Genomic DNA, 24,625 nt, shown 5'->3' with positions numbered 1-24,625 from the left:
TGATTGTGCTATTTGCAGGACCAGGGCCATAACTAACATACTCAAGGCTACACGCACTCTCTGTGTCAAAGCCAGTGACTCCTGGCTCTGGCCTGTACCCTGACTCCCCTCCCCTCTCTGCTTCCACATATAAACAAAGACAAGGCCTTTTGAACAGTAAATTCATTTAAAAAAGAAGAAGAGAAAAGCTGGAGCCATATGTCAAGGGCTGCCCTGGGTGTACAAGAGCCGGACAGCTGAGACCAGAATGGAAGGCAGATCCTCACCTCTCCCTTTGGCAGGATTTTCTGTTCATCCAGTTTAAAGGCAGTCCCTATTCTTCTCCGTACGATGGGTGGTTCCTCCCCTGGGTCAAGGGGGTACTCTCTGGGCAACTTTCCTGTGAGCTCCTGCAAACATAAAATGCCATGAGTGAAGCTGGGAAGTTTCCAAATCAAACCCATCCCGGCTCTAGCTCTAGATTGGAACGATACTCAGAGAAGCGAAGGTAGAAAAAACAAGTGCCCCAGGGTCTCAGGCTTACAGCCTCTCCATCACTCAGATGTGCTTTGCTGATAAATACAGAGAGGGTTCTCTTAACTGTCAGCCCTGCAAGCTCAGGCCAGGATCTGACTGTCAGCTGGGTGCTTCTGGGCTATCTGACCATCAGCAGCAATAAAGATACTCAAGATGATGACCTGCCTGCGTCGGGTTTCTGGAAGGACCATCCCCCAGGGAGTCTGCCTGAGCTAGGATACACTCCAGCTCACAGTCTTTCAGCTGTCCTGTCTCTGGGCACCAGGGAGTAAAAGGTGTTCAAACCTTATCTTTGAAAGGGAGTCAGCAGGTTGGACTGTGAATTCCCACCGGGAAAAAGGAATGGCCACTTTTACCATCATTTTTCTCATTGTAACTGCGCTATAAACTACTGCAACCTGGTGTGTGATCTGTCTGAGATGAATGCAGTGAAAGGGGCTGTTTCCAGAGGTGCCCGATACCTCATTACCTGTTTCAGCAATCTTATGAATTGAAATCCCTGCCAAACACCGAGTGATGTCATGCACAGTTTGGAAGCGACACCAGGCGATGCCGTGTTGGCGCAAAAGGGCCATTTGCAAACCAAGAGATGCGTGGTGGAATATATTTGAAGCATAGAAAGGAGCGAGTGCCAATATTGCCACTAACGCGGCGGTTTTTTTGGTATGCATAATACATCCCTACTGATCTGAATTAAAGGCATGCAAATGCTTACACAGAAATGCAAGCGCATTGCTACAAGGAACAACTCGGCATCTTGGGTTGAAAAGTCTCTGTGCTGAGGACAAAAGGCTTTTGTATTCTGTAACACCAGCCTTGAGAGGATCCAGCTGGCAAAAAACCCTAAATCATCTTAATCCCATATAACAGTGGCTGACCTTAATGTGCAGTGTAGAGCTGAGGCTCTCTGCCACCCTCTTCCCCCCAACAGCCCTCCCTCCCCCACCCGCTTCTTGTTTCTTTCTACTGTTTTCAGGTCACTGGGAAATGAGGCCATGGCCTTTTCAATTCTTATCTTCAGCAGTTCCCAGCACAATGAGTTTCTAACCCCCACACCGCACAATTCCCATTTTCAAGATGCATTGTGAAAACATCCCCTGGGGAGATCGTTTCAGCCCCTCTTCGGTAACACGTTTACTCTACAGCACAAAATAGCTGGCTATAAATAATGGATCAAGGTACAGGTCCCCATGGGCTGTACTTTGGAGTAAGGGGCACAATCACTTTATAACCCAGAGTTTAACATGAAGTGGAGCAGTGAGTAAAGAGTTAACATCGGTACGGGCTTCTTTCACAATCCCCAGGATTCTGGGAGAACATAAATGCAGATGACTACACTGCCACCCTCCATGGAAAAGTCCTGGCAGGCACGATCCTGAAATTTAATTTGCATTAATAAGTAACAGAGGCAGTAGCGGGCTTGGGGTAACTTGATGCCCCTGTCCTTAATGTGTTGGGCCAAGCCGGCTGGATTATGCCCATACCGTAACCCCTCTGTCTTGTTCCCATGAAGCAATTCCCAACCCAAACCCATGGCCAGGCAGGACCATCTGAGAGGAAACATCTCAAAGAGCCAGTGAAATGTTTTACTATGTTCTATGGATGAGCCAAGCTAAATTGCTGCCACTCCTACTCGAGTCATCCTGCTAAAGCCACGTGAGATGTCTCGTGTGACAAAGGACGGCTTCTGTGAGTAGGGGTTGTGGGATCAGGCCCTCAGAGACTTCCTCTAATGTTTTTTCTTGTATCTCTTCACAGGTATTAAAGTTACAGCCAAGGGTAAATCAAGGGTAAGAAGAGTTTAAAAACTGCACAGTGCCATTTTCCCATGCCTTTCTTAAAAAAAAAAAAAAAAAAAAAAAGTGATATCCACAGTTACTATAAATAATCTCCAAAAAGTCCCAGCACCCCTCTTTGGAGCCAATGATTTTTGTTAAACTCAGAATCCCCCAGCATCCCAGGATGTTTTGCATCTGTCCCACAATTCCCACCCCCCTTCACAGAGTGGGCAGGCTACTCTTGGCTCAAGCTGTCTGCTTCAGCCACCCAGGGAAGATGCTCTAGTGCCCCCCAGCTTCTCGCCTGGGCCACTGCAGGCATGCAGCTGCATTTCTGGAATCAAAAGTGAATGTCTGTTCATTTGCTTATCGGTTCAATCTGTGCAGCTTAGACCAACCTGTGAAGATTGAACTGATTCAGTCTCAGGCTTTTTGACTCTCTCTACTTAGCCTTCCAGACTTGGGAAACAGCATGGACAGGTGTGTATGTGAGTGATCCAAGTGTAAGGTACATGTGAACTGCTGCTAGTATTTATGATGTCTCCAGGCACACTTGCAGCACAGATCTTACTTTTTCCAAGAGTTGAAATGGATTTATGTCTACACTGCTCTGGTTTAAATCAACCCAAACAATAATTAAGCAGACAAGTGCAAAGTACAATAGGACCTCATCACGTGGCACTTAGTTTCTCCCATGCTACCTGGGCCAGAGGAGTCAGTTTCTCTTGACGGGGTTTACTATCACATTAACATGCTTTTCTCCTGTGACAGAGGGACCCTACCCCATGTTTCTTATATTAAATACTGCACAGTGAAGGAATGCAGCCAGTGGGCTGCATCCCCCGAGACATCCCACACCACATACTATACTCTAAGGGTTTCTACTCTGTGTCAGCCTGTAGAATTGCACCAGGTATCAGACAGTACAGATCTGTTATAAAATATCCTGGAGATGCAAGAGGATGCTAGGGAATGGGCAGGGGAAGGAATGTGCCCAAGGCCACTTCAGCACTAGGGAACAAGAGTGCATTAGCCTTGTACACACCTTTCCCCCCTAGTGTAGACAAAGCCAAAGGGACATACACCAGACTAGCTAAGGTCTCAAGTCCAGTCCCATGGACATCCTATTTCGGAGGCTGTCCAATGCATCTGCAACTCCTAATGATTTTGGTGGGACTGAGCATGCTCAGCATTGCCCTCAGGATCAGGCCTTCTGGGTGCTCAATTAGCTTGCAGTCATGCCATCTTCTATATATGCTGGGCTTTGGGGCACTGAAATGTTGGGGGAGAAGGGGTGGTCAATGCAAGGTGCTTTGTAAGAGATGCCTACGGAAAGCTTTGCTCCTTCCCCCTTGGCTTGGTAAATGGGGGCATGAGCACAACACAAGCAACACAATTTTCCGGGGTCATGAGACTGCCATTGCCTACCGCTTCTCGGAGACACAGCTTCTTGAGCTCCTCCAGTCGCTGGCGTAGTGTCTCTTCCAGCGCTTCCTGCCTGGATTTCAAGGCAGCCAGCATGTCCTTCTTGGCAGACTGAGAGCTATCCGACTCTTGGGAACCTATCAATAAACAATGATTTCACTAGGCCTCAAGGCCAGCTGACAGCAAAACACACATTTGGAGCATTAATGAAGTTCACCAAAGCCTGTGCTTTGGATGCAGTCTTTCCAACAAGGAATCAGACTATGAAGCAAAGCAGGTGTTACACAGACCCGTTTGTTTATGGCAAGTTCTTAAGGCTTAAGCGAACAGAACAAGGTTAGACATCCCAGCACACAAAGGCATTTGTAGTTCTCTATTATATAAATAAAAGCAAGCTGGTTACTTTTTTTTTTCTTGAAGCTACTTTTGAAAATGCTACATGCAGTTCTCAGGAAAGCTCCCAGCAATGAACAGCGCCAAAGATGCATTGTCACAGATGGAGACCAGCAAAGGCTATTCCAGTCATCCAGTTGGATTTCCTACACAGAACTGCATCCAGTGGTGCCTGCAGCTATCCCAAAAACTTGTGGTTAACTCTGGAGGCAAGGAGGTTTCTTTTTTTTTCAGTGATATCTTTTATTGGTTTTGAACTACCCTATGATGACAAAAACCATCACGATACAGTTACCAAAGTTTCATAGATTTCATAGACATCAGGGCTGGAAGGGACCTCGGGAGATCCTCGAGTCCAGCCCCCTGCCAAGTTAGATTTGCATAAAGCATGTATAACCCTTCTCCACCCATAAAGAGGTGGCTAGTGGTTTTATAGCAGTAGTTGTTCCTTAGGAATAGGTAAGGCAAGATATTCAAAACTGGGTGCTTAAATAAGTAGCTTGATTTTCAAGGTGCCAAGCACCTTGTAGCTCTTGCTGAAGTTAGTACCCTTATGCTGGTGTAAATTTGGAACCAAACAGCATCCGAACATGGCCTGGGGTTTGCTACTTTATTTCTTTCAAGAAACATATCGACCAATTTCTAATTCACCTGCAGTTCTGAATGACCCACACAGCACTGTCCAAAGGCTCCATGCTCAAGGGCGGTGTGATGTTGGTCAGGTGCTTGATTGCTGAGCCCTCACCCTCTGAAAATCAAGGCTCCCTAAGTCACTTTAGGGATTGTCTAGCTAGGGAACCCTGTGCAAATGTAAAGCGCCAACTCCTCTTGAGGAACTCCCTGTGTGGGCACTCTTAGCAAATGCATTTGCTGTGAATGAAGCTGCCTCGGATCAAGACCGTCCACATGGAGTTAGCACAGAAGAGTGAAGTCTGCACCGTAACAGGTCACACCTGACCTGACCGCACACTGAATTCCCCATGTAGACAAGCCCTTATGTTGAACAATGCTTTCAAACATGCTCCTGCATGCTCCACAGGGCTGAATCATCCCCCCACAATACCTATTTTTCATAACAGTGGCTCCACAGCCTTTGTCAAGCAAGGGATTATGGGTTCAGGCTCACGTTGGCCACATTGTCAGATGTTCAGAGGTGCCTTCAGCAGGTCAACCTTGTGTGGGCAAGGACCTGCAGATGCACTCCAGTAGGTGCAGCTGGAGTTTGCCAAAAGCTTTGCTGAGGTTGTTCACGCCTTTCCAGGTGAACCTGGGGGGCAAAAGTCTGGTTTGCACCAATCCCAGGTGAAATCCACGCTTTCAGCTACATTTTGTTTTGAGTTTCTTTGCTTCTACTTTCCTCTAAGACATTTAAAGGTGGACTGAAAGAAACAGTCTCTGAAGAAACCAACCCAACTAGCCCAAGGGGAGCACGTACCTCAATACACCTTTCCCATCACTACTACGATGCTTGCCCAGTCAACTAACATTCACTTGATCTGTCAGTAACTCTCTCATTTGTCCCATGCATACAACTACTTCAGTCAGTGGGATGTGCTGGGATTGCAAAAATAGTACTAAATTCTCCAAAAGATGAGTTAGATTCTGGGAGAGAAAGGCTGCTGCTTTACAGAGCATCCTCCCCAAAAGTCAGGTGAGCTTATGTGGTACCATACCTATTTACTTGCCCTGAAGTCAAGAATGCCAAACTGATTGCTCTTGGCTCTTCTTATGCCTGTATGCCTGCCCCAGAATAACACATGTTCACCCCAAGCAAGGCATTTCACTACAAGAATGTAAGAGGTTTTTCTCTAGAAGAATTTCCATGTTGCATTTCATGTGCAGGATACATCCCCTCAGTCTCTCTCTTAAAACAACTACAGAAAGCACTTACTGGTGGCGGGTGAACTGCTGAACTCTACGGCTCCAACCCTGATGAACTACTAACCATCAACAAGCTGTTCATGACTCTCTTACCCCCTCCTATGATTATCTGTTCCTTACCTTTTGCTCTTCTGGTAACTTCACGCATGTCTTTTTTCTTTTTGTTTTCCTCTTTCACTCCGCTCCATTCCCCACCCCACGACAAAAATCCAGTTTATTTTTAAATGCTATTAATATCCATACCACCTATCAGCCATAGCAGCTAGACAGGCACTTCCGTTGCAACAGTAAAAAAAACACATATATTTTAAGTACTACACCCAAGAGCTGGATGCTTTCATTGACATGCTCAATTATGGGTGTGTCTGCCATAAGGGAATGGACTATTTGTAGCACAGCTCATCAAACTGACCTGTCTTCATCACAACAGCTCATTGCGTTTCCACTGGCTGTGCTAGATCTGTGCAAGAGCCACATTAGCCCTGCTTGAGACCCTTTCATTTGAAACGACTAGTTGGCACCCAATCCCATCTCTCAGTTCCTGGCATAGATCCTAGAAGCAAAGCGCTCTGATTCATGGCGATGAGGGATAAGCAAGGGGAGGACTAGCAGAACCTTTTCAGCTTGTCTGATGTCCTGCTGGCACTAAACCGGTTCAGTTACCAGTTCAGACACTAAACCAGTTATTCCAACTGGGCCCTCACGTGGCAAAGGTCTCTAATACAAGTTTTATCTGACTGTTCGGGGTCCTTCATGCACAAACTGATGAAGCCAGGCCTGATGACCACTCGGGCATTTTGCAGAACGTATCTATTTCTGCAGTCTTTCGGAGAGGGCCGGGGTGGGGGTTTGGTCTGTGCTCTCCTGGGGGAACCCTCTATTTTTTTTAAAATGCAAGGTTGGATTCTTTATGTGTGCTCTCAGATGCTGTGGGTCTGAATCGCTCCTCACCCAGGCTGGTACAAATCAGGACTGAACTCTATGAAAGTCAACCAAGACACGGTACTGCAAGACACCTGTAAGGGAGAGCAGAAGCGAGCTCCACACTATGGTAAGCCTAGCACGTCGAAGGGAGGCTCTCTGCATACCAGTAACACAAATCCATCCTCTAGCACATCCGTGACCACAGCCTCAGTGTTTGACTGAACTCTAAACAACCCGAATGAAATCCAAACACATCAGGAGAGCACATCAACAAATGCTGAACGAAAATTAAACCAACCGGGCAGACTGTCCAGAAGCAATCAGCTATACGGAGGGCCACAAACTGCACTGAGTCTGGGGTCCACCCAGGTCATCTGAGAAAGAGAATGCATAAAATCCTACCACTCTGACCAGCAGAAAGGGCTTCCTATCAGCTTTTCCTACCCCTGAGGGATATATCCCTATATTTCATTTCCTGCCCCTGCTACTAGCATTGTTAGGTCTGCAAACACCTACATGATTCACAAGATAAATCCAGAGCTTTCAAATAGGAATTCAGAGCATCAGAAATATTCTGCCCTGCTGAGGTCTTTCTGAACTTTCTGCATGCAGCAGAAGAATTGCTCTAGTATCTTTCTGTACTAGACATGGCATTTTCCCATATTGCCCATTTTCCCTTGATTTTTCCCATATTGAATTCACATAGAAGTCCACATTTTCCTATGTGGTTTTTGAACCACCCGAAGGAACGTAATAGAAAATGATATGGGTTGTTTCCAAGCCTTTGAAGACTTGGGAGGGTGGGGGGTTGACTGAATGCTGTAGGTTACAGCCATTTCTTCAGGAATTTTTCAAGGCACTAAATTCAGCAGGTCCAACATGAAGCAATATTAAGCATGGTGCAGCCTCGCTGATGTATGCACAGTATTTCACAGAATTGGAGATAAAGTTTATGCGTCACCCTGTTGCTTGAATCCCTGTGAAATCCCACATGCCATTCCTCCTAAGTGTACAGTCTGGGGCATAAGTCCCAGCCTGCCAAACACCCACTGGCTTCCAAACTGGCTCCTGTTATGCTACTTTGCCTTACACCCATTTGAGGTCCAGCCACTGTTGTCAGCTCTCTGGGTGATTTCCTGGGAGTGGGAATGAGAACTGTGACATCTAGGACGAGGATGTGATTCTTTCTGGCCAGGTGACAGCCACCTTATAATTTATACCACTGTTTCTATCACTGCTGAACTTTTCCTAAAGGACTTATGGACCTGATTCTGCCCTCTCCAATGCTGGTGCAAGACAAGAAAATCTCCAGTGAAATCAAGAATTATACACTGATATAAAGCCAGCACGAGGCACGGGAGTGTCATGATGACCCAATTGAATCTGACAACCAAGGTAGCTCAACAGGTCCATAGGCAGACTTCCCAGGCCTGTCTCCAAGCCAGTACAGCCTGCTGGCTCCTTATTTTTGGAGCTGGATTGTCTATACTAATGACTTTAATTTGCATTTCGGGGGGGTCTAGAGACCCCTAAGGCTACATCCCACCTGTCCGCTTGTGCTGGATAGTGTAAAAACATACAGGAAGAAATAGTTCCTGCCCTGTAGACAGCCTGGAGAGTCAAAGAAAGCTGAAGGGAGGAAAAAGGAGTTTAATATAAGATAAAGTGGTTTAATGAATATTATGCTTTATTAAAATAATTAAGTACTTTAATGTAAAGCTAATGAAGGTTGGTAAATATTCATATTCATTCCCTACGTTTTTTTGCGGTGGGGATGGAAGCAGTGTGTAATTGTAGCAACTTATTCTCTCCATTAAACACATCTGAGCCTAGGAGTGGACTGAGACTAAAGGTGGGTGGGGAGGAGAGTTAATAGGAAAGACAAAGGGAAGGGATGGGAAGATGGAGGGCAAGTGGAGTGAGTCTGCAGTTGAATGAGGTGGGGGGCGGGGGGAGGCAGACAGTGAATCAGTGGAAAGGAAAGAATAAGCAGAGTGAAAAAACACTGGGACAGGCCACAGCCAGCCTCCAGCTGTGTCCAGCTGTGCAATTCAGAGGGCTCTTTGAGATGTTCTCTCGTGCGCCCAATGCCATCAGCAAAACACTTTCTAACTGTGGCGACTCCTCACGCCGAATCCTGCTGCCTACCTGCCGGCTCAAGCCTCCTGGACCTGATCAGGGTCTCATCAAGACCCATGAGGAGTACAGCTCCTGTACATGCCTGGGGTGGTACATGCCTGGGGATGCTGTGAGTCAGCACAACAGGATGTCGGCACAACAGCACGGAGTGACCACAAACAGCCCGAATCTCCCAGCTGTGACTAACATATAGGATATCCTCTCCAGCCATGGCCAGACTGCCACTCAAGCCCTTTCCATCATCCATCTGGAGCTGTTCAGTGTAGGATGTGCACAGATATCCTGCAAGGGTGACTGGTCAGCATTAGTCACTTTGTTCATTGGCCTTTACAGAAACTGGACAAGTCACTGTTTATCAGCTAAATAAACTCCCAGCGTGGTGTGAGGGGAAGATCGCCGTGATGGATGTCTTCAGGGGATGGGACGGGGGTTGCCTGCCTGGGACGGACGCCTCCATCCGTAAGCCCGAGGCATTTTCATATGTAAACAGGCCTATTTACAGGAAAGCTACCAAGTGCAGAGGGGAGGCAAACGTGAATGGGCATGTGAAGGGAAAGGTTGGGGTGGGAAGTTACTTATGTGTGCAAAGATAAAGCATAATTTTGTTTCTTACAGACAAGTCCTCAGTCAGATGAAATGACTTCTATGGGCAGGTGGGATTCTGGGGTCAGGCCCAAAGGCAGGGATGGCACTTCATGGCCAGGGAGATCTGGGCTGCCCTGCAAGGCTCTTAGAGCCAAGACAGGCAGGAATCAAAGCCCTGCATTTGAACATCAGGGACCTCGTTTCATCTCATTTATGTGGCTGCATCTTCACGGAGATGAATGATACGGGATCGCAGCTGGCCCTCCCTGCTCTCTCCAGGACTCAGATAAAACTCCAGATCCGAACAGTCCTACATGGGGGGATCAAAACCCGGATCAGCCACCATCCCGAAGTTTGGGTGAGCAGATCCAGCACAGAACCCTTCAAAGCCGGGTTTGGGGCACAGCATTCAGCTCTGGGCAGTGACCTGTCAGGGATGCCAGCTGAGGCCCTTTTCTAGGCAAACGGCTCGCTAAGATTTGGACGAGAGATGCAAATGGGAACGGCAGGCATCCAGCTTACCACTTTGTGCCAGAGACATGGAAAGGAGGAGTGTGGTCTAGAGGATGAGGCAATGGAGACAGCATGAGGAGACCTGGGCTCCCTCCCTGACTTGTGGCACGACCTGTCAAAGCCCTGCCCTATGACTCTGTGACCCCTCCTATGCAGGCATCTTAATTGAGTTGTACCCAATCAGGAGAGGAAGGCATTGTCCGGCCACGGTGGGTTTTGGTGGTCCCAGAAAATGGTGGCTGAAGTTCCTGCCCCTACATACTACAGGCTTGCTCCCCTCCTTTGTCTGTGCTGTCTATGGAGGTTGTGGGCTCATTATCTCTCACCATATGTATATGGTCTCCAGTCTGCACTGGGCCTGCCAGACCCTCCCAAAATGACCGCTACTAATTGTTTCCAGTTGCATGTGGTATCTCCACAAAACCAGATGAGACTTGGTACTTTTGAGTGCGCTCTGCACCACATGGTTTGGGTTAATGCATCCTAGGGGCAGAGATGGGAAAAGGAAAGACAAGAAGAAACTCCGAGGAGAAAAGGAGGGCAGAAAAATATTGAGAGAGCGGCAGTGATAAACAGAACGGTTTTTAATTTCCCCCTCTGGATTTCGGGTAACTCCCTGTATTTACAGCCTGGAAAGTTACAGCGGCCTCGCTCCCTCCCACTCTCTCAAGACATACGCTGCATGGCTTGGCGACAACACGCTGTTGTTATGAGTGTGCATATTTTTCAGCACAATAGGAGGAAATGCAAAAGCTTGGAGGGAGTCCCAGGGATGTGCCTAGCAATGAGACGGGAGGAGGGAAGCTGACCCTCCAGGCCTGCTGCACTCCTGGCTCAAGCCAATTTGCATTAAGCAACGTTTGGGGGCTTTCGGCAGCGCCAGGGATGCCACAGCAATAATGTCACCGTGGTCTAAAGAAACTTCTCAGCCAGATGGTTCACAGGATTTCTTCTCAAAAAGCAAGGTCTAGCTCCAGTGAGCTCACGGGGTCCCCCTGGTTCGAACGCAGAATCAGGCCTGCTACATTCCTCAGGGCGCAGGGAGCTGGCGTGTACCAGAGACACAGGATTACCAGCTCGCGGCGTTCACAAATGCGAGACTGCTGCCCACAAGGTTGGGATCTCAGGGGAAGTATTTCCTGGGCTCCTTTGTGTTGTTAACTTTCAGGAGTGGGAGAGCTGGAGAAAAAGCCAACAAAGAGCCCCAACAACCTGACACCAACGGAGCGAGGCCTCAGACGCTGCCACTGCTTGAGCGACACACGGCACAAACAGCGGATTGTGTGCGGGGTCCGGAGGGACGTAAGCAGCAGAAAGGCATCTCTGTTCACCGCTAGGCTGGGAGTTCCTGAACAAGCTGCTCCGCAGCTCCCCACGCTTTCACAACTTAACTCTTTCTTGAACGCTCCCGAAGCAAAAGGAAGTGGAGTTGGAAACTAGGCACAAAGGAGGTACAGATGCTGACCTTGTAGGCCAGTACTGCCTAGCTCAGTGGTTCTCAAGCTTTTTTGCACCAAGACCCATTTATAAGCATCAGTGGCCAGACCCGACCTAGCGCCTTTCACCCCTGACCCACTGCCCCCAGGCCTCCAGTGCGTGGGGCGGGGAGGGGGTGTAGGGCAGGGGGCCCCAAGCAGCCCCTTCCAGGCTGGACCTCTGCCAGCCTGCCCGGGAGAACTGGTGGTTTCCCACATTTTTCTCCTTTAAAGAAGAATCAATGTTTAAAGTTTGTTGATCCATTTTTTAAAGTTTGCTCACGACTGCTTTGTATGTTTATAGATTCGTAGATTGTAAGGCCGGAAGGGATGAGCAATATTCTTTCCATGGAGAGGGGGATAATCTGATGGACAAACTGGGTGCATCTACATAGACTGTAAGGCTGGAAGGGACCTCAGAAAATCATCAAGTCCAGCCCCCTGTACCAGGCAGGGAAGGTGACTAGGGGTCAGGTGACCCCAGCAGGGCGACTGTCCAGTCTCCTCTTGAAGATATCCAGGGTAGGCGATCGCACCACCTCTGGAGGGAGCTTTTTCCACAGCCTGGACACCCTGACTGTGAAGAAGTTTTTCCTAATGTTGATCTAATGAATCGATCTTCCAGGAGTTTGTGGCCATTAGTCCTAGTTTTTCCCCTCAGGTGCCCTGGTGAACAGTTGCTCACCGAGCCCTTGATGTGCTCCCCTAGTGTAGCAGTAAGCTGTTACCAAGTCCCCTCTCAGCCGTCTTTTCTTCAGACTGAAGAGTCCCAGATCCCACAACCTTTCCTCGTATGGCTTGTTGTACAAGACTCTGATCATACATGTGACTCTTCTTTGGACTCTCTCAAGCCTGTCCACGTCCCTGTTAAAGTGTGGTGCCCAGAACTGGACGCAGCACTCCAGCATGCAACCACTTTTGGGTTGCGGCGCACAGGTTGAGAAACATGGGCCTGGCTGATTCCAAGCATGAATTTGGATTCAGCTGTGTGCAGCCTGGGTCTTATTAAAGGGTACACTTTCCCCTAATTATGAGATTTTTCTCCCACGTCGAACATTACCATTATTGTGGGTTTGATGGATCAAAGTAACATCCCCCATGCTTCACAGAAACAACACGCTGGGCGCATCTACCTAAGCACATTTACTCTGCAGTAACTGAAACTACTGCACAGTATGGGCATACTCTCCACATGCACATCCGTACTGCGCAGTAAATATGGCGGCTTATGCTGACTTGAGCATAAATTTTGAGCAGGTATCAAATTTACGCTCAATTAGTTATTGCACAGTAATGCATGTGTAGACACCTTACTGAGCAATAACACTGTGTGTTAAAACACACAGCGTTAATGTGGTTTAATGCCTGCATGTATAGATGCTGGCCTATTCCCGTTTACTGCGTAGTAATTTACTGCTCAGTAAATTTAAGCCAGTGTAAATGCACATGTAAAAAATGAAGGGAGCTGTTGGTCATGAAAATGTAGGTATCCGTGGTTTGTCTATAAGGCACACCTGTACCCTGCCTTCCATAAAAGAACAGAACATAAAACTGTGCTGCTGGTGATTTTTTTCCTTTGAGGAGCTCAAAACCTTTGGCAAACCACTCATCCTCACATCACTCCTACAAGAGACCTTTAGCACCATTTTACAGATGACAAAGCTGAGGCACAGGGAGGGCGAAAGACTCTCCAGGTCACACAGGCAGGAAAGGGGTGAACAAGGGCCAGAACCCAAGCTCTTGACTTCAAGTCTCCTGCTGTTTTTCTTGACAGCAATCCCTCTTCCATTTCTTTTGTAGTTCTTGATTACTGGAGCATTTAAAGGAGCTACACTCACCCCTGAAGCCTAGAAAATGCTGAACTTTTTCACAGAGCATCTAACCATTTTTCACAACCCCCCAAACTGGCTAAATGCAAGGCACCAAGCAGCTTCTAGGTGAAAGGAACCTGGAAACTCACTTATTTGGGGGTTGGGTGACTAGATGGGCAGGGCTGTAGATAAAAATAGAGCCTGACTTCCAGCAACCACTAACAGAGAGGCAGGGCACAGCAGTACTATTTACCTACAGATTATGTCTCTGCAGTGCTGAAAGACATCTTTAATCCTCCAGCCTGAGCTTCCCTAATGAGCCACACACAAGCTTATTTCCTCCCTGCTTCCAGTGGCTGGGTTGGATGGACAGAAGCCGCTGTTTAGGGTGGGAGCAGGCTGGGCGGAAGCAGGGAGGTGGGTAGGAGCTGGTGCTGGAGGTGCAGGGAGAGGAGACAGGTCAGGCCATAGCAGAGAGCTGGGAAGATTGGAGAGGATATCTCCAGGGAGAGAAAGGAAATGAACTGTGAGGATGGGGGTGCCGGTAAGATTGTTGTTTTTTTTTAATAAGGATGCTGGGGAGATGAAAGACGAATCATCACATGCACAGACACAGAGCAGAGCTGACAGAAAGTATCTTGTGGCTGTCAGCTTCATTGCTGAAATGCCCATCATTGTAGCAGCTGGTAGCTTTTTCACACTGTCCTCATTACATCCTTCCTCCCCTCTCTGACAGTTCCTGGAAAGGACTTACCTGATGACAAGAGGCTCCCACTGCTCCCGCTGATAATTTTGCCTTTGCTCCCCATGTTGGCTAGTTTCGAGGTCTTCAGTGTTCCAGTTTCCGTCAGGTCAATCGCAATCTCGCTTAGGCTTCTTGCAGCATGGATCTTGGACTGGAAATGGACACAGAACACTATTATACAGTCTGATATTTCTGCAAGGTTCACAGAAGCAAAGACTCCTTTCAGTGCAGCAGAAAACAGGACCTCCAAAGCTAACTCAGCTTCTTCTGCAAGCAAGCTGGCTCTCAAATACCCGCATTTTTAACATTGAGAATCTGGGGCCAAGTTGGCATTGCTCCTTCTTGTTGGTTAGTTTCTCTGCATTGCCAGGGACTCTTTCCCCTTGAACAAAGGACCTATATCCCTACAATCTGCATGTTAAGAGATACAGTAAGAAACCATGAAAAAAAATGCTAGCATAGTTTGACATCCTTACTGAAGAGGCTGAGCACGTCTACGCTGTGGACGTAGTCTTTCTAGACTTCAGCAAGGCCTTTGACACCGTCTCCCACCCCACCCTCATTAAAAAACTAAGCGACTGTGGCATTGATGCCTACACAGTCAGATGGATTGCAGATTGGCTCGAGGGTTGTACTCAGAGGGGGGTGGTGGATGGGCCATATTCAACTGGGGGGAAGTGGGCAGCGGGGTTCCCCAGGGCTCGGTCCTGGGGCCTGCGCTGTTCAATTTCTTCATCAGTGATTTGGACGACGGCGTGAAAAGCAACCTGTTTAAATTCGCTGATGATACCAAAACTTGGGGTGAGGCGAGCGCGCTAGTAGGGAGGGAATGATTGCAGCAAGATCTGGATAGGTTACAGGGGTGGGCTGACATAAACAGGGTGCGTTTCAATACTGACAAGTGCAGGGTGCTGCACTTGGGCAGTAGAAACCAGCAGCACACTTATGAGATGGGAAACTCCCTTCTTGAGAGCACAGAGGCAGAAAGGGATCTTGGAGTCATTATTGACTCCACGATGAACATGGGCCGACAATGTGAGATCATGGCTGACAGGGTTAACCGCACCTTGTCGTGCATCCTCAGGTGCACTCAAGTAGAGCCAAGGAGGTGATCCTCCTCCTCTATGCAACACTGGTCAGGCCACAGCTGGAGTACTGCGTCCAGTTCTGTGCGCCCCATTTCAGGAGGGATGTGGACACCATTGAGAGGGTCCAGAGGAGGCCACTCGCATGATCTGGGGGCAACAGGGCAGCCCCTACAATGAGAGACTGCGGGACCTGAACCTGTTCAGCCTTCACAAGAGAAGGCCGAGGGGGGACCTGGTGACAGTCTATAAACTCACTAGGGGGGACCAGAAGGGTTTGGGGGAGACACTGTTTCCCCTAGCACACCCTGGCATGACAAGGAACAATGGACACAAATTGTTGGAGAGGAGGTTTAGATTAGACATCCATAAGAACTACTTCACAGTCAGGGCGGCTAGGATCTGGAAGCAACTTCCAAGGGAAGTGGTGCTGGCTCCTACCCTGGGGGTCTTTAAGAAGAGGTTTGATGCCTACCTGGCTGGACTTATTTGAGTCCAGTTTTGGTTTTTTTGTTTTTTTCTTCTCCCGCTCAGGCGGGGGTTTGGACTTGAAGATCTACAAGGTCCCTTCCGACCCCACTTCTATGATTCTTTGAAAGGGCACAAGATTCATTTTACAGGCTGCATTTGACTGTGAACCTGGATCTGACTGAGCATCAAGGTTCAGCTATGGTTTCTACATGTAGCTTTGGAATAACTTGTAGGAAGATGTTGCCTCATCATGTACCTACTAAGAACAGAGACCTTCACTTGGTCAGCCTGTAGAAAGCTTCACTGCAGAAAACAGCCTAGGCAACTGATCCTGTGATTGCCTGCGCAGAACCTGATTTTCACGGCAACCATGAGCTCAAGTTTTGTCACTCAAGTTGCCCCACTTGAGTTGGCTTAGCCACTCCAGCTGCACAGGGCGCTTGGATTAGCAGGTGATGAGTTTGTGCTAACTCAAGTTGAAGACAACGGCTGCACTCCTTCCCCTGCCCCCACTGCATTACTATTTCAGAGGTCAGCTCTGTTTCAACCCTCGTCCTGCACGACCAGTGTTTCCAAGTTTAACTCAAGCTAGAAATACACGTGTGTGGATGGGACCGGTTCTCAACCTAGTTCGATTCAAGGCACCTCTCGGAAAATGCCAGCTCTTGGCTTTCACTCATTTCTTGAGTACAGAAAAATACTAGAAAGGCAAAAATCTAGAACTCTCCGTTCAGAAATGATACCTTTCATTAGACCAACTATAATAAAAGGTATCATTTCTGAGCCAAGAGTTCTAGATTTTTGCATTTCTTTTTGTCTCAGACCAACATGGCTACCAAATACATCCCTGAAAAATATTAGAGCAATTTTTCTGTTTCAAAGAACTAAGACAGACCAGAACAGGTCAGAATGTTTTTGACACTCTGGATTTCTATTTGAAATCTCTGGGTTTACCCTTTGAATCATGTGCAGGTGTTTGCACACCTAACAGTGCAAATATTGCATGGCACCCTTAAAACAGCACCTAATTGAGAATCACTGTCACTGCCATTGGGTGCTGTTTGCCATGCATAGCCCTAGTCTCCACACTGACTTAGAGGAAGCACTTCCAGAAAGAGATGGTTTATCAGGTCTCTCTGCTGCTGACAGTGATGCCAACTGGTACATGGTTTTTTGTGCTTCAGACAGTGGTCCATTGGGAGCAGGATTCACACCCCGGCTCATTCCATGTAGGCCACTGCCCAGCAAGTGACAAGGTCTGGGCTGGATTTGTACTGGCAGCACAGCAGTGAGAGGCTAGGTTATATCCCACTAACACTCCCCCAGGGCATTCAATACCCCCACCCTCCCGAAGTATTTTACAGCCATCATTGCACAGATCTGCCAAGTCTCTTTTGTTTGGGGGGAAACTCACTCATTTGGGCTTAATTTCAAAGCAGTTCTTAAAGTCCCTGAGCCACATGGATCCCTAGCGCCATTCCTGTGAGGTCGGACGTCTTACAGAACGCCCCCAGTGACCCCAGGAACAGACCGACATCAGGGATCGATTTGGTCTTTTCGCCTGGGATGAAGGGTTTTGTGCTGCACGTGTTTCACTGGGGCCATCCCCAGTTTGCCTACTCATTTTCTGGCAATCTCACACATTTAAGCTCCCAACATCTGAGGAGCCCAGCCTTTGAGGCCTGGGAAATTCCTGCTACCAGCAAGCTCTCAAAGGTAAACATCTGACTGACTCGATGTGGGCACCACTGCACGGAGCTGGCGCTCAGCCTTGCTGCATTTATCAGCTTGGTACAGAAAAAGAGAAGGGAAATGGACACGCATTTTGCACTCTGAAGAGATTGTTCAGAGAGCTGGAAGTCTTGGAAGTGTCCGTCTTCTACTTTAATGCAGGACCAGAGACAAACAAACAACAGGGTTGCAAGGTTTTGGGGTCTCATCATGCCACGATGTCCCGTCATGCATAGAATTTGGAAGAAAAACCCTGGTTTAATTTTGGTGCAAAAATGGTCTAAATCAATAAAGATTGGGATTTGACTAAATCAAGCAACATGTAAAGGCAGAGCCAGGCAAAATATCCCAGCCAAATTGGAAAATAAGGTCTTGGCTGGTCTCAGGTTTTGTTCTGAAAGGCGAATTCAAGCCTAGTGTTGTGCCATATCCCTCTGCATCTAATCAAAATCACTGCAACCAGCATGGGCCCAGATTGGAGCAATTCAGTGTTTTTTTGTTTTTTTTCTTGGCAAACCCAGCCACAAAACCTGGGAGTCCCTAAATTTTTCTTGGATGTTAAAGGGCACAGACAGATGAGAAGGTGAATCTCAGACTGAAATGTAAAGGGGTACAAACCCATGCCACTTGAAAGGGGAAAGGCATTTGCAGAAACGCCTGAGAACTGAATCCACCAAGTTTCTCACAACTCCACCTGGGAACGCTCATTGCTGGCTTTAAAAACCAAGCCCGTGTTGGCATAACACTGATGTGATCAGCCGGATTAATGCAGCAGATCCCTGAAACTTAAGCTAGGACAGAAGAACTTGATGAAGCTTGGCTGTTAAAGACAGAGATGACAGATGAAAGCCCCACTCTTCAAAGTGAAAAAAAAAATTAAAACATATTTGTGTGCACCCACTTCAAAGTGTTAGCAGGAAGCCTGGGAATACCCTAACAAAGCATCTTGATGTGGATGCAAACAAGCCTGAGTTACTCATGATGGCTGGGGGGGAGGTGTGAAGAGGCCATCAGATACACAGTCATTGCGTGAAACCCAATCTGCTGTCTACAAAAGCTGGGAAGTTCCTGGCACCCTCTCACCCAGGAAAGGGGGATATCCTTCTGTTTGGGTGTCAGTTTGTGGACTAAACACCTTGAAACCTTGCAGGCTCTAGTGCCCCAGCTTGCAAACAGGTCTGGCCTTATTCGAAGCTGGTCCTAGGGAGATGGAAACAGTACAAGTGCTTAGAGAGTCCTGGCTTCAGCCAGTGCTGGAAGTGGGGGAAACAGATGGCAGACAAGAAGATAGCAGATACCTGGAATCTCACTGGAAGTAGGAGCTCAGCATACAGAGGACAAGATGGGAAGGAGGAAGAACCCCCCACTAGCCAAGATTTGCATCACTCACATTTCATTATGCCAGGGATACTCATATTTAAATGGGTACTGTTACCTAAAGAAAAAAAATCGCTCTTTTCTATTAAATGTTTCTCCCAGCTACTGTGTGGACTATATGTAGCACTGATGCTATTTTTGAGGTGGCTTCCTTTGAGTACAGGCAGATACGGGCCGGCTCTCTGTAAGGGCGCTTAGCTTCCCAATGTCTGTGCGAGTCTTTCAAACAGTGAGAGAGGACTGGAAAACAATTAACCCCTAACAGGTCCCCCAGGAAAACAGGCTTGTAAAACTCATCAAGTCGGCAGGGAAGCGTCTGTCAGCTCAGAGCTGGGGGGCAGAATTTAAAACTACTGCAAACACATTTGTAGGAAACTGTCCTGACTTTATGATGACCTGAGCTAGGACATGTGCAGGAACAGATTGTGTTCACTTGCGAACTTTAGCCATTGTATCTTGGTCAAAACTTAGCCAGATTTTTCCCAGCCCCCAGTCCTCACCTGATAGGCATTTGAGGGAACCAAAGCCCCTTGAACTCCCAAAAGTCAACGCACCTTTCTAACTTGTAGAATTCCTTGCCTCAGGATGCTGTGGAGGCCACAAACATAACCAGGTGCAAAAAGGGATCAGACAAATGTATGGAGGTCCATCAAGATTGCAACCGCAGGCTGAAGCCATCTCTTGTGCCTGTAACTGCTTGTGACTGGGAGGGCCGGACCAGGGATGGGTCACCCTATACACGCCCTTTGTCTTACACTCTTTTCTAAAGCAACCACCATTGCCACTGCCAGAGACAGGATATGAACTGGATGGACATTTGGTCTAATCCAGTATGACAGCGCTTAAGCTCTTAAGGCAATGTGTTAGGAGCATAAGAGCAAAGGCAGTCCCAGAGCCACTCTTTGGACGAGGGAGTGATGCGGGAGTGGGAGCCGTGGAGGACACACTCTCCTAACGCGATTCTTACCTTACTCTGCTTCCTGTCCAGGTAGAACTGATGCTGGCTAATGGCCATAGCCCAAATAGACTTGATGAGTGCGGGGCAGGCGTACCATGTATGCACAGCAATGCCACTGTGCCCAAATGTCCTCCTGGTCACAGATGCCCTAGAGAAGAGGAAAGCAGAAGCCATGGTTATGCTGCCGTTTCTTCTGACTGGTTGTTTTAACTTCTCTCTGTATAAACAGCACCGTCCATGGCAGAATAAAACCAAGAACCAAGCGGATAAAGCCGCTCCCTTTATTGCTCAGCAGCTAAATTAATTGAGCCTTTGTTTTAAATAACCCATACACTTGAAACCTGGGAACCTGACCAGAGCCGTCTTGCAGAAGCAGCGGGCTCTGCTGGGCAGGGGTCTGAATGGATTCGGGACTCCTGGACCCTCTTCCTAGCTCGGACACCGATACATTGTGGGTCCCTGAGAAGTCACTTAGGACAATGCTTTTTAAACGATACATGAATATCGCATGCCTCAACTTTTAGGTGCCCAACATGAAGCACCTTCACCTAAGTGACTAGATGACCTTGTGAGGTCCCTTCCAGCCCTACTTTCCTGTGATCCTAAGTTTTCAGAAGTATTGAATCCCCACAACTCCCAGTGGCCGAATATCAGGGCCCAGGTGACACGAGTTAGGCAACCAAGATCCAAGGAACCCAAAATCAATGACGGCTTTAGGAAACATAGGCCTCATTCTTTCTGTGCCTCAGTTTTCCCCCATCTGTCAAATGCATATGGCAACATTTCTCTACCTATCTCACAGAGGAGTTGTGAGGGTCAGCAAATGACTATCCCATGCTCTGGAGCTGCAAAGGGCTGTAGGGATGCTGAATATTATTATCTATTAACAAACAAGAAAAACAAGCCTTTTTTGCTGCGGTGTCCTCAGTTATTAGTACTGTCTGCACTTTCACCACAGTACAGACCCGTCGTCTGGCTATTTCTCCTTTGAATCTAAGTCTGCCACGACTTCCTTGAGAACCAGTGGCCCCTACATGTCGTTGCCATATAAGTATTGGAAAGGACTTTCCAGCATTGTTACTAGCCCATCTCTACTGTCCCTTTGCCTGGATATAAAGCTGGATCAGATTGCATTGAGTCACTGCTCTGTAAAGACCAGCACGATACCTTATGCTGCAGAGAAAGACTGAAAAACAACTCATCTTGCCACATAAAGATTTTCCCAGCTAGATACTGCCTGGGAGTGTGAGAACACAGATCATGCAGAAACACGATACAAACTGACCCGGCCTTTCACACGGGGATCATAAAGCATTCCCTTGACAGGGATTGCTAGGGAGTACAGCAGCACCATACCCAAGGGTGAGCAAGACTTGCCTTCCCCAGTGCCTAGAGGCGACCAGCTTCCATTCTGAAGGACCGGTTTGTCCACTGGTCTGTTTGAACCCCCACCTTTCCAGTGTCCTTTACCTACAGCTTGAACTGGTTTTTTCTCTGCTTGCCTTTCAAGCCTGTACCTGTGGGTATACAAAAGCCCCCTGATTTCTTCCTTTGGGGGTAGCTGGAAGCTGAAGAAATTGGTGTGAAAAAAGGCAAATCGCTGTGGAAAGTTAGAAATAAGCCAAGAGCGGTTACAGAGACAAAGAAAGAAAGCGTTACCCTGCCGATCTAGACCTGAAGCTGCCAGCCCAGCCTTGGCTCATGAAAGCCGTGCAGCAACTGACCTTTTCTACTTTACATTTTTGTTACAGAACCAAACTGGAAGTCCTGAACAAAACAGGATTAAATGTTTTCCAGATTAGAACATGGATCAATAGGGCCATGGCCATTGTTAATAGTTACTGGAAGGTAATGAGTGGGGAAGTAGAAGCCAAATGAGCAAGAGAGAAAACGTGATGCCAGAGCCAGATGAAAGGCCAAGACAGTCAGCGTCACGGTTCAGTTTTATCCTTTAATCAGCTGCCCCAGCCTGTCCATACTGGGAGGCACAGAACTGAAGCCTCCTTCCATGCCCAGGTACGTGGTGCAATCACCTACCTTGGACATCTTCAAGAGGAGACTGGATGTTCACCTTGCTGGGGTCATCTGACCCCCAGTTATCTTTCTTACTTGGAACTGATGCTCTTCTGAGGTCCTTCCAGCCCTACAGTCTATGTAGGTGTACCCAGTTTCTCCATCAGATTATCCCCATCTCCATGGAAAGAATATTGCTCATCCCTGCTTTGCTATGAAACTGGGATGGCTATGAGTTCCCAACAGTGCCCACAAAACCTGCCCATAACTCATAGATCGGAAGGGACCTCAACAGATCATTATGTCCAACCGCCAAACTAAGGGGGGTTATTCTCCTGCTCTACTCAGCACTGCTGAGGTCACTCCTGGAGTGACCATTGCTCCTGGGGCACTTTGGTAAATGATTGTTGTTGGCCAAGCTCCTGATATATTTATAAGCTGCCACCAAATCCTGCTAAACTTTTCTTTAGGCTGAACAGTCCCATATCTGCCAGCCTTTCTTCATATGGCTTGCTCCTCAGGCCTCTGATCATACAGAAGCTTAGGACTAGAAGGGACTGCATAAAGATCATCAGGTCCAGCCCCTGATAAAGCAGCTGACTGACCCAGGTGTGACTTGAACCCACAATCTGCAGCTCCAGAGGCTTTATTCATTGAGCCACTGGGCCTCCTTGAGAGCAACAGTCTCTAGAGCTGAGGGCCCCTTCTCTAGTGTTAGCAGCTTTCCACCAAAGTGCTTTGACCCAGACGCTGCGAGTTAGGCCAGTTCCAAACAGCCAGCCCAGCCTGGTGAATCAGGTCCCATTCAACGAGGCACATCACCGTGTGCTAAAGCAGGGGAGCAGTTCTGTGCCAGGCAAATGTCAGCACTTGCTCTGAATTCCTGGGAACTTTCCTCCAGTGTGGGAACCCACTATGAGCTCTCATTTCAAAGTCCGATCCAGAAGGTATTATCACACAAAGAAGTAAAAGACCTGCTCGTGATACAAAGCCCAGGGCCGAGGTAGGGCCGGAGTCCAGGCTGGCTGACCCCCTGCCCTTCCCTCCATGCTTTAACCACTAAGCCACGTGCTCTCTGCCTTAGCCCACTGCCTGTGTGCGGGTGAGCTGATTCAGACTCTGGTGCGCGTTTCCTCCGAAGGAATGCCGAGAGCGCACGGCTGGCTTCCCTCCCCGCCCCGCAGACTTCAGTCCAACCCCCTTGGCCAGGAGACTAGAATCTGAAGTATGTTCCCACATCCAGGTCTCCCACTTGACATCGCAATGCGGGTTATTGTTTTACACTAGGAGTGGCTGCTTGATTCAGGGTGCTAGAACCAAATGCTGACTGTCTGGTTATTATAGTCAACAAAGCTCTAATCTGTGCAGCAAGGAAGGAAAATAAAAATCATTCCTAGAGTCAAATGCTTTGTCTGCAGGGAACCTGGCATTTATTCAGACAAATGGGGTGGCAGGGTTGAGAACACGGAGTCCTCTCACATCAGTAATTCATGCCGCCTAAATTTTGATTACAAGTGGTTTCAGAGAAGAGGGGTTTTGCTCGGCACAGATATAAAGGGTGGCCGTAATTTTCTACATGCACATTTAATAACACCTTGACCTCTCATAGCTCCTTGCCTGTCTTCTTAGGTAGTTCTTTCAGCTCCACTTAAATGACACATTCCACCTTCATGCCTAATGTGTTCGTTCCCCTTTGCTGCGTGCGCTGCTAAAGCACTGATTGCTGACTTAAGAGGGAGCAGGGGAGGAGCAGCACATACTGCCCTTGCTCATGTGCTTAAAATAAAGCATGTGCTTAATGACTTTGCCGAACTGGAGTGGGCAGCTGGAGCTGTGGCACAGCAGGGGCTGGCACATACATAGATTTGGTACAGCTTTAACTATATTTAGAGAAAGAAATTTGTACCAATTTAAATTGCTTTATGTTGGCCTGACTGTATCCACCCCAGGGGCTGCACCGGTGTAGGAAATGGGTACAAAAGGTGTATGCAGACCAGCACTAGCAGATGCACACACATTAGTACATGGGTGGGTGCAGCACAACGCAGTGATCTTTGCTGCAACATGAAACAGGATTGCAGGATAATCATCAGCGAGAACACACTGTGGCAGACAAATCTGTGCAGGGAAAAAAGAAAGCTTGTTTGCTTCTCCCAATGTTGCTCAGGCTGGGTGCAACCTGCCCGGACCAGTAACGTGCTGAATTTAATGGGAGATACTTGTGCAGCAATGTATAACACAATTAGTGCCTTTCCACTGATCTCAAAGGACTCTGGATCAGGATCAACATGGGTAATAGATGACAAAATTTAGTTCAAAGTGACTGAGAGTGTTACAGTCATTTTAACTTACTGTCTCCCAAATCAGCTTCCTAGAGTAAGAAACAAAGAAACCCCTACTGGTATCTTGTCAAGGAATAGTGTGGTTAGCTCCAGCTCTCACTTACGCTGGCATAACTGCAGTAACACCATTACCTTTGCTGAAATTACTCCAGATTTACCGGAGTAAAACTCCAGACACTAGACAGTCTCTAAAGTGCAAGTACCCAAAGGATCTCTAGGACTATAAAGAGTCTCCTGTTAGCATGGATGCTGCCAATAAGGTTGCCCAAAGGGAATAAAAGGCAGAGAGTAGGGCAGGGTGCGACCTTAGAGACTTACCAGTTCAGAAATGCACAAGTTCGTGACTGCTCTCTGTTACAGCGTTAGTCTATATAAGGCACAACCTTGCCCTGCCTTCTGCCTGACTTCGGACTAACAGTTAAACTATCTGTCTCTATGCCGAAAGGCACAAAAGGAATCTGCA

General features: G+C 47.8%; 1 protein-coding gene across 4 annotated transcripts in view; it reads right to left on the bottom strand.

The window, feature by feature from the left end:
- Positions 1 to 24,625, bottom strand: part of FRMD4A (FERM domain containing 4A) — a 289,469-nt gene that overhangs the window by 18,199 nt on the left and 246,645 nt on the right. For all 4 annotated transcript variants that reach the window (XM_019543681.1, XM_019543680.1, XM_019543679.1 and 1 more), the window contains exons 13-16: positions 19,817 to 19,955; positions 14,195 to 14,336; positions 3,723 to 3,856; positions 267 to 389 (exon numbers count right to left, since the gene is read on the bottom strand). In XM_019543681.1, the coding sequence (XP_019399226.1) occupies positions 267 to 389; positions 3,723 to 3,856; positions 14,195 to 14,336; positions 19,817 to 19,955 (538 nt within the window). The remainder of the gene's footprint in view (positions 1 to 266; positions 390 to 3,722; positions 3,857 to 14,194; positions 14,337 to 19,816; positions 19,956 to 24,625) is intronic.

The sequence above is a fragment of the Crocodylus porosus genome, unplaced genomic scaffold (assembly GCF_001723895.1).
Source record: "Crocodylus porosus isolate Cpor-Errol unplaced genomic scaffold, CroPor_comp1, whole genome shotgun sequence".
NCBI classification, from domain to species: Eukaryota; Metazoa; Chordata; order Crocodylia; family Crocodylidae; genus Crocodylus; species Crocodylus porosus.
Note: the sequence above shows the minus strand (reverse complement) of the source record. Positions and strands in the feature narration are given on the sequence as shown.